This window comes from Python bivittatus, unplaced genomic scaffold (assembly GCF_059951505.1).
Source record: "Python bivittatus isolate LINGU-HERP-01145 unplaced genomic scaffold, Pbiv_v1 ctg000040_np1212, whole genome shotgun sequence".
NCBI lineage: Eukaryota > Metazoa > Chordata > Lepidosauria > Squamata > Pythonidae > Python > Python bivittatus.
Genome location: NW_028277032.1, coordinates 186869 through 202124, shown reverse-complemented (window position 1 = coordinate 202124; position 15256 = coordinate 186869). Strand labels below are relative to the sequence as shown.

Genomic DNA, 15256 nt, shown 5'->3' with positions numbered 1-15256 from the left:
CCAAATTGCTTGGGTTTGATTCCCCACCGTTTCTTGAGGAACCTGAGAAAGGAAGGAAGGAAGGAAGGAAGGAAGGAAGGAAGGAAGGAAGGAAGGAAGGAAGGAAGGAAGGAAGGAAGGAAGGAAGGAAGGAAGGAAGGAAGGAAGGAAGGAAGGAAGGAAGGAAGACAGAGGCAGCCAGCCAGCCCTTAGTTGTTACAAACAGGGTCCATAATTTATTTACCGACAGAATCCTGTTCCTCTCTCTCACCAACAGAGTTGCTTTTCACAACCATTTCTGCTTCTTTAACCCAGATTCTTCCAGCTGAGCTCATTGAGACATTAAATCACTGTGGGACTTGTTTGGAAGTTACACCAAGGAGCAAATGGCTTTTTGGATAATGTAACACTTGAGAAATTTTCCATGTACTTCAATGTCAGAGGAGACCAATACAAGTTGTCAACATCTGACCTTGTGCACAAAACAGAATCACACCGAAATTCAACCAGTTACCTCTTGCCTCAAAGCAGTGATAGGAGAACATCTCCATCTTGTAGCCTTTGCTTGGCTCTGAAACTTTGTAACAGGAAGATATTTATCTCCTAAGCCAGGGCAGGCAACAGGCCTTGAACTTCTCTTCCCGGAGAAGCTTGAGGTTGGTGTTGGCTTCTACTCTCTCCTTATTTATTCAAACTGTATGTTGCGTGTGTATTGAGGGAAGTTGGATTAGAAGGAGATCAGTGTGGTTTTAAAACCGGAAGAAGAAATGTCAATAATTTCTGCTATTCTGATGGTATCACTCTTGATAACTCAAAATGTAAATGATCTGGAAGCTGCACAAATGAAAGTGAAGGTTCACCAAGATTAAAAAGAAAGACTAAGACTAAATATAAAGAAGACCAACCTAATAGCTGTAGGTACAGCAACAGCTTTAGAATTGACCATGAAGTAGTAAATTGCTTCTGCCTTTTAGGATTGAATATTAATTGTAAAGGAGCGAGCAAGCAAGGAATCAGCTGCAGACCAGCACTTAGTAGGACAGCAGTGAAAACCTTGGAAAAGATAATCAAATACTGTGACATTTCTATACCTACAAAGATCAGAATGGTGCTGGTATGAAGTTGGACTGTAAAGAAACAGGACAGAAAGCATACTGACACTTTTTAACTTTAGTGTTGGAAAACACTCATGTTTGCCTCCTTTGAAGAAGAGAAATTAATAGAATTATTTGGATTTTTCTTTTACATTAAGCTAAGGCATTGTCCCCCCTTAAATTCACTGAAGATTGATCCAATTTGGGCCACACAACACACCAAATTGCTTGGGTTTGAGAATACCATAGATTATCAGAAAAATAAAGAAATGGCTCTTTAAAAAAATCAATCCAGAGTTGAGGTATAAATGACCAAGCTCAAATGACCATATTTTAGACACATGATACAAACACCCAGCTCCCTTGAGAAATCCATAATGTTGAGAAAAGGGGACAACCAGCAGCAAGGCGGATGGATTTGATTACAGCAGCAATGACTGCACCATTGAGAGACCTAAAAGGCCAGTTTGAAAATAGATTATCCTGGAAAAACTTTATTTATGTGATCGCTAAGAGTTAACACCAATTTGCCACCACTTACTCGCTTTAAAGTGTGCTGAACGGATGCAAGATCTCTTCCTGTTAATGTTTCAAAACATACTAATCCAAACTTTCTGAAAGTGGAGGACAGGGTAAGGGATCCAACTGGCTTTCCAAGCATAGGTTGCCTAACAATGTCTTCTAACTAATTTCACCAAAAGTCTCAAGCAGTAACTGTATTGATAACAACGCAGCACTGAACAAAATTAGCAGCATTTTCTATCTATTTCTTATCAAGTGCATAGAATCCACACCGTTTAGATGATTTCACAATAGAGAAATGAAACCCCATTTGTATTACAACGTAAGAACCTCAACCTATGTGCTTAAATCCAAGCAATAGACACCTTAACTTGTATGTGAATATTTTTCAGCCACAAGCGATAGAGCATTCAAATGTTTTTCCCCCTTACCTCGTTCTTAGGCTTCCCTGCTGGGGCAACCCATCATAGACAGATAAGACATCAAAATCTTCTTCTAGCGCAAAGGACTGGAAAACAAGTTGTACTCTGTTCTGCTCCTTGGCGGTGATTGTCCATGTACAGTTTGCATAATTTGGATAGCCGTACGGGAACCCCGGACTTTGTATTGTCCCGTTTGGACCTTGCAAAATGTAACTGCAGTTCTGGGCTGGGAGAGAAGGAGAAAATACAAAACACAACAGAAATGGCATTATTTTTCCAGCATTCCGCATGGGCGACTCAAGAATTATTGGTGATTAATATCAAGGATAGAGTCCCTAACGCAGTTGCACAGGAGACTAACTCCCTTAAATTCAGTTCTTTCAAACTAATAGAATTGACATGTTTAATTTCTTGACTTCTCGCTGTGGATTCTGGCTATTGTGAAATTCCACAAATGTGTTATTCGTGAGAAGCCAATACATTGTTTAAAAAAGCACAACACAGCTATCTTGCTGAAGCTAAACCAGTCTTTTTCACCTTAAAGTCCGAAGGAGAGATGACCTGTGGAAACATATCCTTTCTTCTCCATCTTAGAATGCCTTAGAATGGAGAGGGGCAACGAGGAGTCCTCTAGTCTTTCCTGGCCTAATTTCAAAAGCACTGACCTGTCCCTGTCCTGGGAGCTGGTTGGATGGGAAAGACAAAGGAGAAACGTTGGTAGAAAGAGAGGAACTGCTCATCAGGCAGCGAAGAAAAGGAGAGAAAGGGAACCAAAACAAGGGAGAAAACAAGACCCAGAGGAAAGAGAAATGGTGGTGTCAGTTCCCCCCACACCAGCATGCAGTAATAGAAACATCCCCCCCCTTTTTTTTTTTAACCCAAAACAGTATTTCTCTTTAAAGGAAATCCACAACCTTTCTGCCTTTTGAAAGATTGAGGTGACCTAACTCCAGTTCTGTGGTTGATTGCTGACATTCTGGGCCCCCTCCTTCATAGACCTTTGATGGCCACGTTGATCCCAAGAGGAGAGATTGTCCATAGCTGGATTATGCAAATGCCCATCTTTATTAGGATGGCTCCAGAGGGACCACACAAGACTTAGTCATGCCATTAAATTAGGTCAGCCAAGGGAAGCTATACTGCCTTTTACAACAGAAATGAATTGAGCGGACTGATACACCAATAGCTTGCTGGGGGCCATTGCAGTTAGAAGAGATCTTGGTTGTTTTCAGCCATTTGTGTTCTGACTATGGCCTACCTCAAGCAACTGGGCATTACCTACAGCTCTCCTTATAGAATGTGGACAGTCCTAGTTATACGATACACTAATACAATGAGACACGGTCCTTGGACTACAATTGGGAAAGTCACGTTCAAATCTTCCTTTAAACCAAAATGTTCAAAGTGACTTTGGTTGGCCAACTTCACAGGGTAGCTGACAAGATAAACTGGGGCGGGATGGGGTAGGGGACAGAGAGAGAGTGAGAATTTATTCTAATGAATTCATCTCACTGCTTTCTGATGATATGTTAATGATAATGATAAAAAAATGGTGTCAATCACTCCCACATGCTTATTATATACAGCAGATTTTGAAATTCAGCATGAACTCTCTTTGACATGAAATGAGTAAGAGAATCTGGCCACCAGAACCCATTTTTCTCTCAGTACAAAATGTGCCACTTTTGCCTGTTTTGGAGAGAGATGGTTAAATTTCATATAGAAAATGGTACTTTCATTACCACTCAAAATAATAATAATAATAATAATAATAATAATAATAATAATAATAATAATAATGAAAAATAGTACTTTTGTTTTCAGCAATTGCTGCTTCTCATTGCTTAGAGCTGTCCTTCATAACTTAGGCTCTTTTTGCTTGGAGAGAAAACTGAGGTGAATTTGGAGGTCCCTGATATGCAAAAGTAGCATCAGGATGTGAAGGCAGGAAGCAGAATTTCAGAAAGACCAGACCATTTGTATCAAGTGAGGGAAATCCAGTGGCCTCCAAACTGGTCCTAGCACAACCTTCTGAGGAGAATTTGGAATTTTGGACTCAACAGCTAAGAAGTAAAACACGTTCTGATTAGTAAAAACTGTGGAGGAAGAAGGTATATTTTTTTCCTTCAGTTTCAAAGGTCCAACTGGCTTCTGTAACGCTTAAGGGCATCAGACCCAGGTTCACCTCACCCACAGAAGCTCCCAGGTGACTTTGGGCCAGTTCTCCTCTCTCAGCCTAACCTGCTTCACAGGGTTGTTGTTGTGGGGAGAACATGGGAGAAGACAGCACTAAGTACACTGCTTTCATCTCCTGAATAAAAGCTGGGCAATAAATCTAATTACTAGTTAAGCTAACGTCAATGCTTCTTTTAAGGGATGACTTCTCTCCTTGTGAGAGCCAGTGGGGTCCAATGGTAGAGGTACAGGACTAAGACTAAGGAGACCTAAGTTCAAGTCCACTCTCACCAGATTGGCTAACTCACCACATTGGCTAACTTTAAGGCCATTCACTCTCTCAGCCCAACCCTGCAGGGCTGTTATAAGAATAAAATGAGGAGAAATCTCTATGTAAGCTGCCTTGAACTCTTGGAAAAGAGGCAAGACAGAAATCTAGCTAACAAATCTCTGTCATTTCAGACAAACATGAATGTTCATTTTCTTCAGGCCTCTTCAAGAGACAGTGGAGGGTAGCTCTCCTGCCAACTGCCATCCTTCCATCAAATCCCATTCTTAAGGGTGTCAGATAACGCAGCAGCAATGTAAGGGTAGAGCAAGCAAAGACAGAGAAAATAATTTGATTTTCTGACTTTTAATTTCAATCATCAGGAAATGTCAAAAAGGCATGAAGAAAGTAGCAATTTAGAAAAACTATGTCGCACAGGGATGTCAAAAGTCTGCCAGATGCAGCCAATCTCTTAAGTGTGTGCTTCCAAGTTGGCTATCCTTTGATATCATGTCACCAGCACAAACAACCCAACTCCTGTACACTGAAGGGCTAACCTTATCTCAGGAATTAGTCTTTTCTCATTCACCTCTAGCCCTAATCTATACAACACTCAGCTTTTCTTTCTTTAAATTTCAGGTAACATAAAGGAAGCCAGGGAGGCCAGATTGCTCCTCTCTGTTCTGGTCCTTACCAGGTGTGCAACTCCCATAATTCTCTATGAGCACAGCTTGCTGGCTGAGGATAATGGGAACATCTGGAGGACACCAAGATGGAAGAGACTCAGATAGTGAATACAGTAAGAAGTCCCTATCCAGCTATGACAGATGACCTTAAAGAGTTTTTTCATGACCCATCTCATGAATGATGCTGGAACATCAGTGCCTCTGAAAATGTCTTAGGTACCACAAAGCCCCATCTCGCTCTCAGGGCTTGAAAGGTTCCATCAACAACCCTTGTGTGATTGCTGAGTCTGATTCATTATGATGTGTGTGAAGACACACCACTGTTTTTCAGACACAAGACCTGTTTGAGGATCTTGTGAGAACTGAACATGTGAAGGAGCTATCAAGAATGCTTGGCCTAGTCTTTGAGATGCAGACACCAGCCATATGCCCTCACTTTCATTGGTGCCTTCCATATACATGCTCCTAATCCATAACCCAATCAAATCAATTTACTTGTTGCTGTTGAGAAATATATGCATGAATATCCTTTTTCACACACACACACACACACACCCCTTTAGATCAACCAGGTAGAGAAACACAGAAATAACATTGATGAAGGAAAGCAAGAAGCAGTAGCAGGTCCATTAAGTGATCATAAAAGAGAAAGCAAAGCATTATTTAGTCCTGGAAAAGGAAGGAGTGCAAGGTTGAAAATAACCCTGCCTTGATTCTGTGGGATATAAAAGTGGGCAAAGGAAAATCCTGATAGGCTTTCAAGACTCTGTTAATATATCTGACAATTATAAATCAGAGTTCTAGGCCTGGTTTGCCTCACAGGGCTGACAGTTATTATTTAAATCAGGGTTCCTCGACCTCAGCAACTTTAAGATGGGAGGACTTCAACTCCCAGAATTCCCCAGCCAGCATGGCTGGCTGGGGAATTCTGGGAGTTGAAGTCCACCCATCTTAAAGTTGCTGAGGTCGAGGAACCCTGATTTAAAGAACAGGACTAACCCCCATGGGGGATGAGAAAGAACAGGAAATAACGTCAGTTATTAGTGTTATTGGAGAGCCAGTTTGATGTAGTGGTGAAGGTGCTGGCCTACAAACCAGGAGACTCTGAGTTCTAGTCCTGCCCTAGGCATGAGTGACTTTGGGCCAGTCCCTCTCTCCCCCAACCCAACCCATCTCTCAGGGTTGAAATGACATGAAATACTGTTTATTTGGTCAATGACCAGCAAAATGTGAAAATATACGATACTACACAAAAGTAAAATCAAATGGGTGAGAAAAAATACTAGCATAACAAGCAGCCTCTATAATAAAAATGTAACATATGCTATTATAATGGTATGTTAATCACCTGTGTAAGTATAAATCTAAAACTTTACAGTCTAAGAGCTGAAAAGGCATATCACCTAAAACAAGACAAGAGGGTCCCCAATAATGACCAATTAGCACATTTTATTGGTAAAATCACTCAGATTCACTCCTGTCCTGGTGGATCCAGTGTGGTCCCTGAGGTAACATCTGGCTACATTATTTGGGATTCTTTTCAGATTGTTACCTCTGAGGAAGCCGATAGGGTGCTGTCTAAGGTTACCAGTTTGTTTCTGGGTCCAATTCAAGGTGCTGGTGTTGACCTTTAGAGCCCTTCATGGCATGGGACTGGGTTACTTGAGGGACTGCCTCTCCTTATTTCATCTGCCAGTCCTACCAGAGCTGGCAGAGAGGGCATGTTATGGGTTCCAGTGCCGAGGGAGCTACATTTGGCAGGCTCTAGGCAGCAGGCCTCTTCTGCTGTGGTGCCCACGCTGTGGAATCTTCTTCCCCCTGAGATGAGGTTGGCCTTGTCACTGTTGAGCTTCTTGAGGTCCCTCAAGACTTGATTGTGCCAGCAGGCTTGGGGACCTCAGGGGAAGGGTGATCTAGTGAGGTGGCTCTATTATTTTTAATGTCCCTTCACCTATTGTCTGTCACGGCAACTGGACTTCTTTTCTTTTTGGTAGAGACATTTCGCTACTTATCCAAGCAGCTTCTTCAGTCTAAAAAAAGTTGGTTCACCTATTATTTTCTGGTTTAGTTAGGTTTTTATATTTTTTTGTACTTTTTAATGTATTTATTGCCTTGTTTTTAAGCCTGTTGGACGCTGCCCAGAGTCACTAGAAAAAGTGAGATGGGCGGCTAATAAATTGTGTAAATAAATAAATAAATAAGGTGCCCTTGGCTACCTGTGGGATGGATCCTTGCACCCCCCTCCCCTCGGTTCCTTCAGGGGTTTGGGAGGAGGGTAGTTCCTTGGATCTGAGGGGTTGTTATTTCCTTGTGGGAGGAATTAGTGCTGGTATTTAATTCCCTGAAGCAGACTCTGGTTAGTCCTGTCCTTAAGAGAGCCTCTCTGGGCCTAAAGGTATTAGACAACTGGTACCTGGTCTCCCAAACTTCCTTTCTTTAGCAAAGTTTGTTTGTTTATCACAGTTTTGGCTTCCCACTCAGAACAACTCCATGTGTGTACAGAGTAAAAGCATAAAAGGTCAGTACAGTAATCAAAACCATAAGAAAGGGAAAAGAGAGCCAAGGATGAAGTCAATTGACTCAGTAATAGCAAAACCAACGTCTGGGGAAAGAGTCAGGTCTTTAAGGCTCATCTAAAGAGGGCAGGGTCAGAGCTCTTCAGATCACAAAGGGGAGGGTGCTTCCACGGGGCAAGGGACATGACAGAGAAGGCATGGGTCCTACTAGATAGTGTTACTTAACAGATGGAATCTGAAGCCCGCCAATTCTGTTAGATCTCATAGAATGGGCAGACACAATGGTAGAAAGATGGGCCCTCAAATAACAAGGTCCTCTGCCATGAAAGCATTTAGGGTTGTTATGGCCCATAACAACCAACACCTTGAATTGCACCCAGAAGACTCCTGTTAGCAGGGCACCTCATGCAGCAGAGGTGGTACATGGGGATATCATGATATGTCCATATCTGTTCGTATAGTCACCTTCTAGACCAGCTGAAAACTCCAAATGGACTTCAAGGGCAGCCCACATAAAGGACATTGCAGTAATCCAAATGAAAGGTGACCATGAGTACAGCCCCCTGATCCAGGAATGGGTACAGTTGGCACACAGGTTGGATTTTTGTAAAATCTTCCTTGCCCCAGCTGTTACCTGCTGTTAAAGCAAGGAACCTGAGTCCAGGAAGACCCCCCAAATTGTGTACCAGTTCCATCTTGCGGTGTGTGTGACCCCATTCAGAACCAAGGAGGGAAAGTCCCCAGGATAGGGTGGTTTGTGACCCCAGAGCCAATCAGTTTTGTCAGGCTTGAGCCTGATTCTGTTCCTCTCTGTCTAGACCAGTATTTCTCAACCATGGCAACTAAGATGTGTGGACTTCAACTCCCAGGATTCCCCAGCATGCTGGCTGGGGGATCCTGGGAGTTGAAGTCCACACATCTTAGTTGCCATGGTTGACAAACACTGGTCTAGACTCCGACAGCCTCCAGACATTGAGTGATGGATTTGACAGTATCGCTTGTTGTTGTTGTTCAGTCGTTAAGTCGTGTCCGACTCTTCGTGACCCCATGAACCATATTGCGCCAGGCCTTCCTGTCCTTCACTGCCTCCCTGAGTTTGCTCAGTTTCATGCTCACTGCTTCAGTGATGCTATCTAACCATCTCATCCTCTGCCGTCCTCTTCTCCTTTTGCCTTCAATCTTTCCCAGCATCAGGGTCTTTTCCAAAGACTCCTCTCTTCGCATTAGGTGACCAAAGTATCTGAGCTTGAGCTTCATTATCGATCCTTCCAATGAACAATCAGGGTTGATTTCCTTTAAGATTGACTGGTTTGACCTCCTAGCAGTCCAGGGGACTCTTAAGAGTCTTCTCCAGCACCACAGTTCAAAGGCATCAATTCTTTGGCGCTCAGCCTTCTTTATGGTCCAGCTCTCACAGCCATACATTACTACTGGAAAAACCATAGCTTTGACTATGCGGATCTTTGTTGGCAAGGTGACGTCTCTGCTTTTTAATATGCTATCTAGGTTTGCCATAGCTTTCCTCCCAAGGAGCAAGCGTCTTTTAATTTCATGGCTGCAATCTCCGTCTGCGGTGATCTTGGAGCCCAAATAAATGAAGTCTGTTACTGCTTCCATTTCTACTCCTTCTATTTGCCAGGAATTGATGGGTCCAGATGCCATGATCTTAGTTTTTTTAATGTTGAGTTTCAAGCCAGCTTTCGCACTCTCCTCTTTCACCCTCATCAAGAGGCTCTTTAGTTCTTCTTCACTTTCTGCCATTAGGGTGGTATCATCTGCATATCTTAGGTTATTGATAGTTCTCCCTGCAATCTTAATTCCGGCTTGTGATTCTTCCAGCCTGGCATTTCTCATGATGTACTCTGCATATAGGTTAAATAAGCAGGGTGACAGTATACAGCCTTGTCGTACTCCTTTCCCTATTTTGAACCAATCGGTTGTTCCGTGACTGGTTCTAACTGTTGCTTCTTGGCCCGCATACAGATTTCTCAGGAGACAGGTAAGATGGTCTGGTACCCCCATCTCTTTAAAAATTTGCCACAGTTTGTTGTGATCCACACAATCAAAGGCTTTTGCATAGTCAATGAAGCAGAAGTAGATATTTTTCTGGAACTCTCGTGCTTTCTCCATGATCCAGCGAATGTTGGCGATTTGATCTCTAGTTCCTCTGCCTCTTCGAAACCCAGCTTGTACATCCGGTAGTTCTCGGTTCATGTACTGCTGAAGCCTAGCTTGTAGGATTTTGAGCATAACCTTGCTAGCATGTGAAATGAGTGCAATTGTGCGATAGTTTGAGCATACTTTGGCATTGCACTTCTTTGGAATTGGAACGTAAACTGACCTTTTCCAATCCCGTGGCCACTGTTGCGTTTTCCAAACTTGCTGGCATATTGAGTGCAGCACTTTAACAGCATCATCTTTTAGTATTTTAAATAACTCAGCTGGAATACTGTCATCTCCACTAGCTTTGTTGTTAGCAATGCTTCCTAAAGCCCACTTGACTTCACTCTCTAGGATGTCTGGCTCAAGGTCAGTGACCACACCAGCATGGACATCAGGGACATTAAGATCTTTCTTGTATAGTTCTTCTGTGTATTCTTGCCACCTCTTCTTAATCTCTTCTGCTTCTGTTAGGTCCCTGCCTTTTTTGTCCTTTATTATGCCCATCTTTGCACTAAACGTTCCTTTCATATCTCCAATTTTCTTGTAGAGATCTCTAGTCTTCCCCATTCTATTGTTTTCCTCAATATCTTTGCATTGTTCATTTAAGAAGGCCTTCTTATCTCTCCTTGCTATTCTCTGGAAATCTGCATTCAGTTGCTTACATCTTTCCCTTTCACCCTTGCTTTTCACATTCCTTCTTTCCACAGCTATTTGTAAGGCCTCATCAGACAGCCATTTTGCTTTCTTGCATTTCTTTTTCCTTGGGATGGTTTTAGTTGCTGCCTCCTGTACAATGTTACAGACCTCCATCCATAGTTCTTCAGGCACTCTGTCTACCAGATCTAATCCTCTAAATCTATTCATCACCTTCACTGTGTACTCACAAGGAATATGATCTAAATCATACCTGAGTGGTCTAGTGGTTTTCCCTACATTCTTCAATTTAAGCCTAAATTTTGCAGTAAGAAGCTCATGATTTGAGCCACAGTCAGCTCCTGGTCTTGTTTTTGCTGTCTGTATAGAGCTTCTCCATCTTTGGCTGCAAAGTATGTAATCAATCTGGTTTCGGTATTGACCATCTGGTGATGTCCCTGTGTAGAGTCGTCTCTTGTGTTGTTGGAAAAGAGTGTTTGCTATGACTAGCTTGTTCTCTTGACAGAACTCTATTAGCCTTTGCCCTGCTTCATTTTGTGCTCCAAGGCCAAACTTGCCTGTTATTCCGATTACTCCTTGACTTCCTACTTTAGCATTCCAATCCCCTATGATGAAAAGGACATCTTTTTTTGGTGCTAGTTCTAGAAGGTGTTGTAGGTCTTCATAGAACCGGTCAACTTCAGCTTCTTCGGCATCAGTGGTTGGGGCATACACTTGGATTACTGTGATGTTGAATGGTTTGCCTTGGATACGCACTGAGATCATTCTGACGTTTTTGAGGTTGTACCCCATTACTGCCTTTCCCACTCTCTTATTGACTATGAGTGCAACTCCATTTCTTCTAAGGGTTTCTTGCCCACAGTAGTAGATATAATGGTCACCCGAATTAAATTCACCCATTCCCGTCCATTTCAGTTCGCTGATTCCCAAGATGTCGACGTTCAATCTTGTCATCTCATGTTTGACCACATCCAGCTTGCCTTGGTTCATAGATCTTACATTCCAGGTACCTATACAATATTGTTCTTTACAGCATTGGACCTTCTTTTCGCTTCCAGATACATCCACAGCTGAACGTCCTTTCGGCTTTGGCCCAGCCGCTTCACTCTTTCTGGAGCTACTTGGAATTGCCCTCCGCTCTTCCCCAGTAGCATATTGGACACCTTCCGACCTGAGGGGCTCATCTTCCAGCATCATATCTTTTAGCCTTTTAACATTGTCCATGGGGTTTTCTTGGCAAGGATACTCGAGTGGGTTGCCATTTCCTTCTCCAGTGGACCACATTTTGTCAGAACTCTCTGTCGTGACCTGTCCGTCTTGGGTGGCCCTGCACGGTATAGCTCATGGCTTCACTGAGTTACACAAGCCCCTTCGCCACGACAAGGCAGTGATCCATGAAGGGGAGTATCGCTTGGCTGACCCCTTATTTGTCTGGATGGTGATTTGGGACCAACGACAGAGTGCTCTAGTGGAAAGGGATTATCTGTATCTTTATCAGTCAGGGTTCAGACCCAGGCATGGGCCTGAGATGTCATTGGTCACTCATGTGGATGACCTGTGTCACGAATTGGATGGGAATACTGTGTCTGTCCTGGTGTTGCTCAACTTTTCATCAGCTCTCAATACTATCAACCATGATATTGTCCCAGACCATCTACAGCCTTTTATGACATAAATCAAGTCAAGTCAAACTTTATTACAAGTCACTGACCCAGCATTTATTTAACACACACACACACACACAAAGTAATTTGAATTACAATGTAACATTCATGATAAAAAGGCCTGTAGTCATGTACAGTCTGCTATCAGCAATGCACACATTCTTTTTTTTTTGGTCTGCGCTCAGTCATTGCTGACCCTGCAGTGACTGCTTGGATGAGTCCTTGCAGTTTTCAAGGCAATTGTTTTGGAAGTGGTTTGCCAGAGCCTCCTTCCTAGAGCAGAGCCCAGCTGGCGAGCGCAGGAGGCGGGGTTTCCGTTGCTTCGCACCCTTTTCGGGCAAGCACGGTTGCGCTATCCGGCAACTGCTCCCAACTCCTTTTTGCAAGGCCCCACCAGCATTTTTCCTCCCACCGGAGTGAGAGTCCCCATTTATCTACTCACATGAGTTTTCGACCTGTTGGGTTGACAGGAACTGGGGAGGAAACAGGAGCTCACCCTGTTTAACGTGAAGGCTGGACTCGAACCGCTGAAGCGTCGACCATTTCTGGCCGGCAACGTTCAGCGTCATTAAGCCGCTGCACCACCGCGTCCCCCTCGCACAAATTCTACAACCTTACAAATATAAATTTCGCAACACCAAGAGTTATCCTGGGATCTTTATTTGCTGAAAAAAGCTGCACATGGAATTTTTTTTGTCGAACCTGGAAATGGGCTAAGAAGAGGTGTTAATAACCCATTGTGGGCGTCTCAGTAGAAATTGCAGTATAGCAGAATATAATCCTGTGGTTCAATGCTTCCATCTTTGCAGGGACAAAGCCTCTCAGCATAAGAGATTTTGCAGTATTTGCTCTCCAACACTGCTGATGGTAAGATATTAAACCATGTTGTAAAGGCTCTCCAAAGTTTGTTCTTTGTAACTTGGGCCAGATATAATGCTGGTTTAAAACAAAATCTGTTGTGCCCCAGTTGAACTCTAAGTGACTTCTTGATATATTCTTTGTAATTGTAGGTTAAGAATTCTTTGTTTAAGAGCTATCATTACCTGATCTTGTTTCAGATGCATCAGCATCTCACTAGAGAACCCCAAATTATGTACTTTGTTATTTATTTGGCATTTCCAAGAAGAAGAATTCTCTGACAGGATAAGATGTATCAGACCACGGGGCTGAAAGTGAGTTTTTAGCCAATATTAATGCACATAGCCATATCCTGTCTCCAAACATAGAGCAGCTGTAGGCACAAATAACTTCCTTAGAAAGCCGGTTTGAACTTTTTCCAATTTCTCGTAGCTGACACCTGGATTTAACTGTCCATAGAGGAGCTACGCCAGCACCTTGGCTTCAAAAGTTTCAAAGCAGTGGGTATATACTGGGCTCCTCTAGAGAAAAAGAAAGAGAGGATTGCTGCTGAACTCTGAGCATTCAAAACCACCTGAGAGAAATGAGTATGTCACTTCCTTGAATGATGTAGCACAAACCCCAGGCACTTAAAACAAGGGAGTGGTTCAATAATGTGTCTTTTGGAGTTCCTTGCAAAATGCATGAACTTCATGTTCTCATAGTTAACCTGTAATGAGTCTTCCCTGTGCTCCTATCTTGCTCCAAGATGTTGCAGACGAAGCTCTTCTAGAGGCCATTTGAGGCATGACCCCAAGAGCCGGGTAGGTTGTGGTGGGATAAAAAGCAAACGCATACCGTACATGACTTATAAAATTCCCACTGCTGTTTTATGTCCAGCAGCCTGCTGTCTGAATTTCACTAAAACGTCACAGGAAAGGCAAACCTTCAAGATTGTGTGGTGCAAACCAACCATTCGCTTCAGCGTTCAAATAGTAGCTGAAGATCTTTTTATGCTATCATGGGAAACAGTGTGGGTGAAAAAAAAAACAGAGTACCATAATACATTTCAATTCAATACACTCAAATTATTTTACATTCATGATCTGAACAAAGAAGCATTTTCAAATAGATATGTCCAAAAGAAGAATGGCTTACTGCAGGGAACAGGGGAGGGGGATATGATTTCTTCCCCAGAGCTGACAACCAAGAAGGCAATATATCCTCCATCACAATAATAGGTGGGAGCTTGGATTATATTGGACAATGATATGAGCAGTCAGAAGCAATGGGAGAGAGATGAAGGAGCCACTGGAGGCAGCTTGGTCATCCATCCTCAGTTTAAAATTCCACCTTTCAAAAGGAGGTGTTGGGGGGGAAAGAGCTGTAAAGGATCGTAATGATTCCCTCTGCTTTCCTTGCCAGCAGCTTTTGTTATGCTCAGAAAGGAGTTTATTTTTTTGCAAATCTCACGCCAGAACCTAGGCATGCTATTAGCTGCATACCCAATGTTCATGCCAGACTAGAAGCATGTGCTGGTATTTGGCTTCCTAGTCTTGCAACTATTCAGAGCTCAGAAGACTTCAATTAATCAAACTTTCTCTCTCTCTCTCACACACACACACACAATAACTAAATGTAAGAGAGGGCTTTTTTCTTTTTTAAAGAGAGTCATATATTAGAGCTTTTTTCCCTCGGCATTTAAACCTTCCTTTGTCTTAACTAAGCTCTCAATGTTCTTGCAATCTAGAGTTTTATTTTCTTTCTAGAAGTCATCCCAATTCACTACTGTGGAGACAATGAAGAAAGGCCAGTAAACATTTTGAAGCAGTGAAGTAACAAAGCAGACAGACCCTCCTTTATTGAGCATTATCTCACTCTCTTACTAAACATGGAGAACATGATTCATGCCACACTGAAGACCTGGACAAAAATTCAGCAGTCCCTTTGATAGACACAGCATTACAAATGTAAATGATCCGCCTACCCACTGGGTGTGGCTGGGTCGCTTCAATTCTGAAGATGAGTGCAGGAAGAGGATTGGAAGGGAAAATAAATGTGATAACAGTTGCTTGGCAACCACAGGACACATCCTTTACAAGTGGTTGAGGAGCATCACTGTAGTGGCAGAAGCACATAGCCTCTTCCTCACTCCTCATCTCCCTCCAAGGTGCAGAAAACCTCAAAAAGATGCTAGGCAGAAATAGTGATGACCACCACAATGACACTGTAGACCTCTTTGCTGATCAGGTCAGAAGAAAGTCTAATGGAAAGAC

General features: G+C 42.8%; 1 protein-coding gene across 1 annotated transcript in view; it reads right to left on the bottom strand.

The window, feature by feature from the left end:
- The window catches only part of CSMD2 (CUB and Sushi multiple domains 2), a 611879-nt gene that overhangs the window by 536179 nt on the left and 60444 nt on the right, over window positions 1–15256 (bottom strand). The window contains exon 2 of the mRNA XM_088153370.1: window positions 2027–2243. Within this exon, the coding sequence (XP_088009496.1) occupies window positions 2027–2243 (217 nt within the window). The remainder of the gene's footprint in view (window positions 1–2026; window positions 2244–15256) is intronic.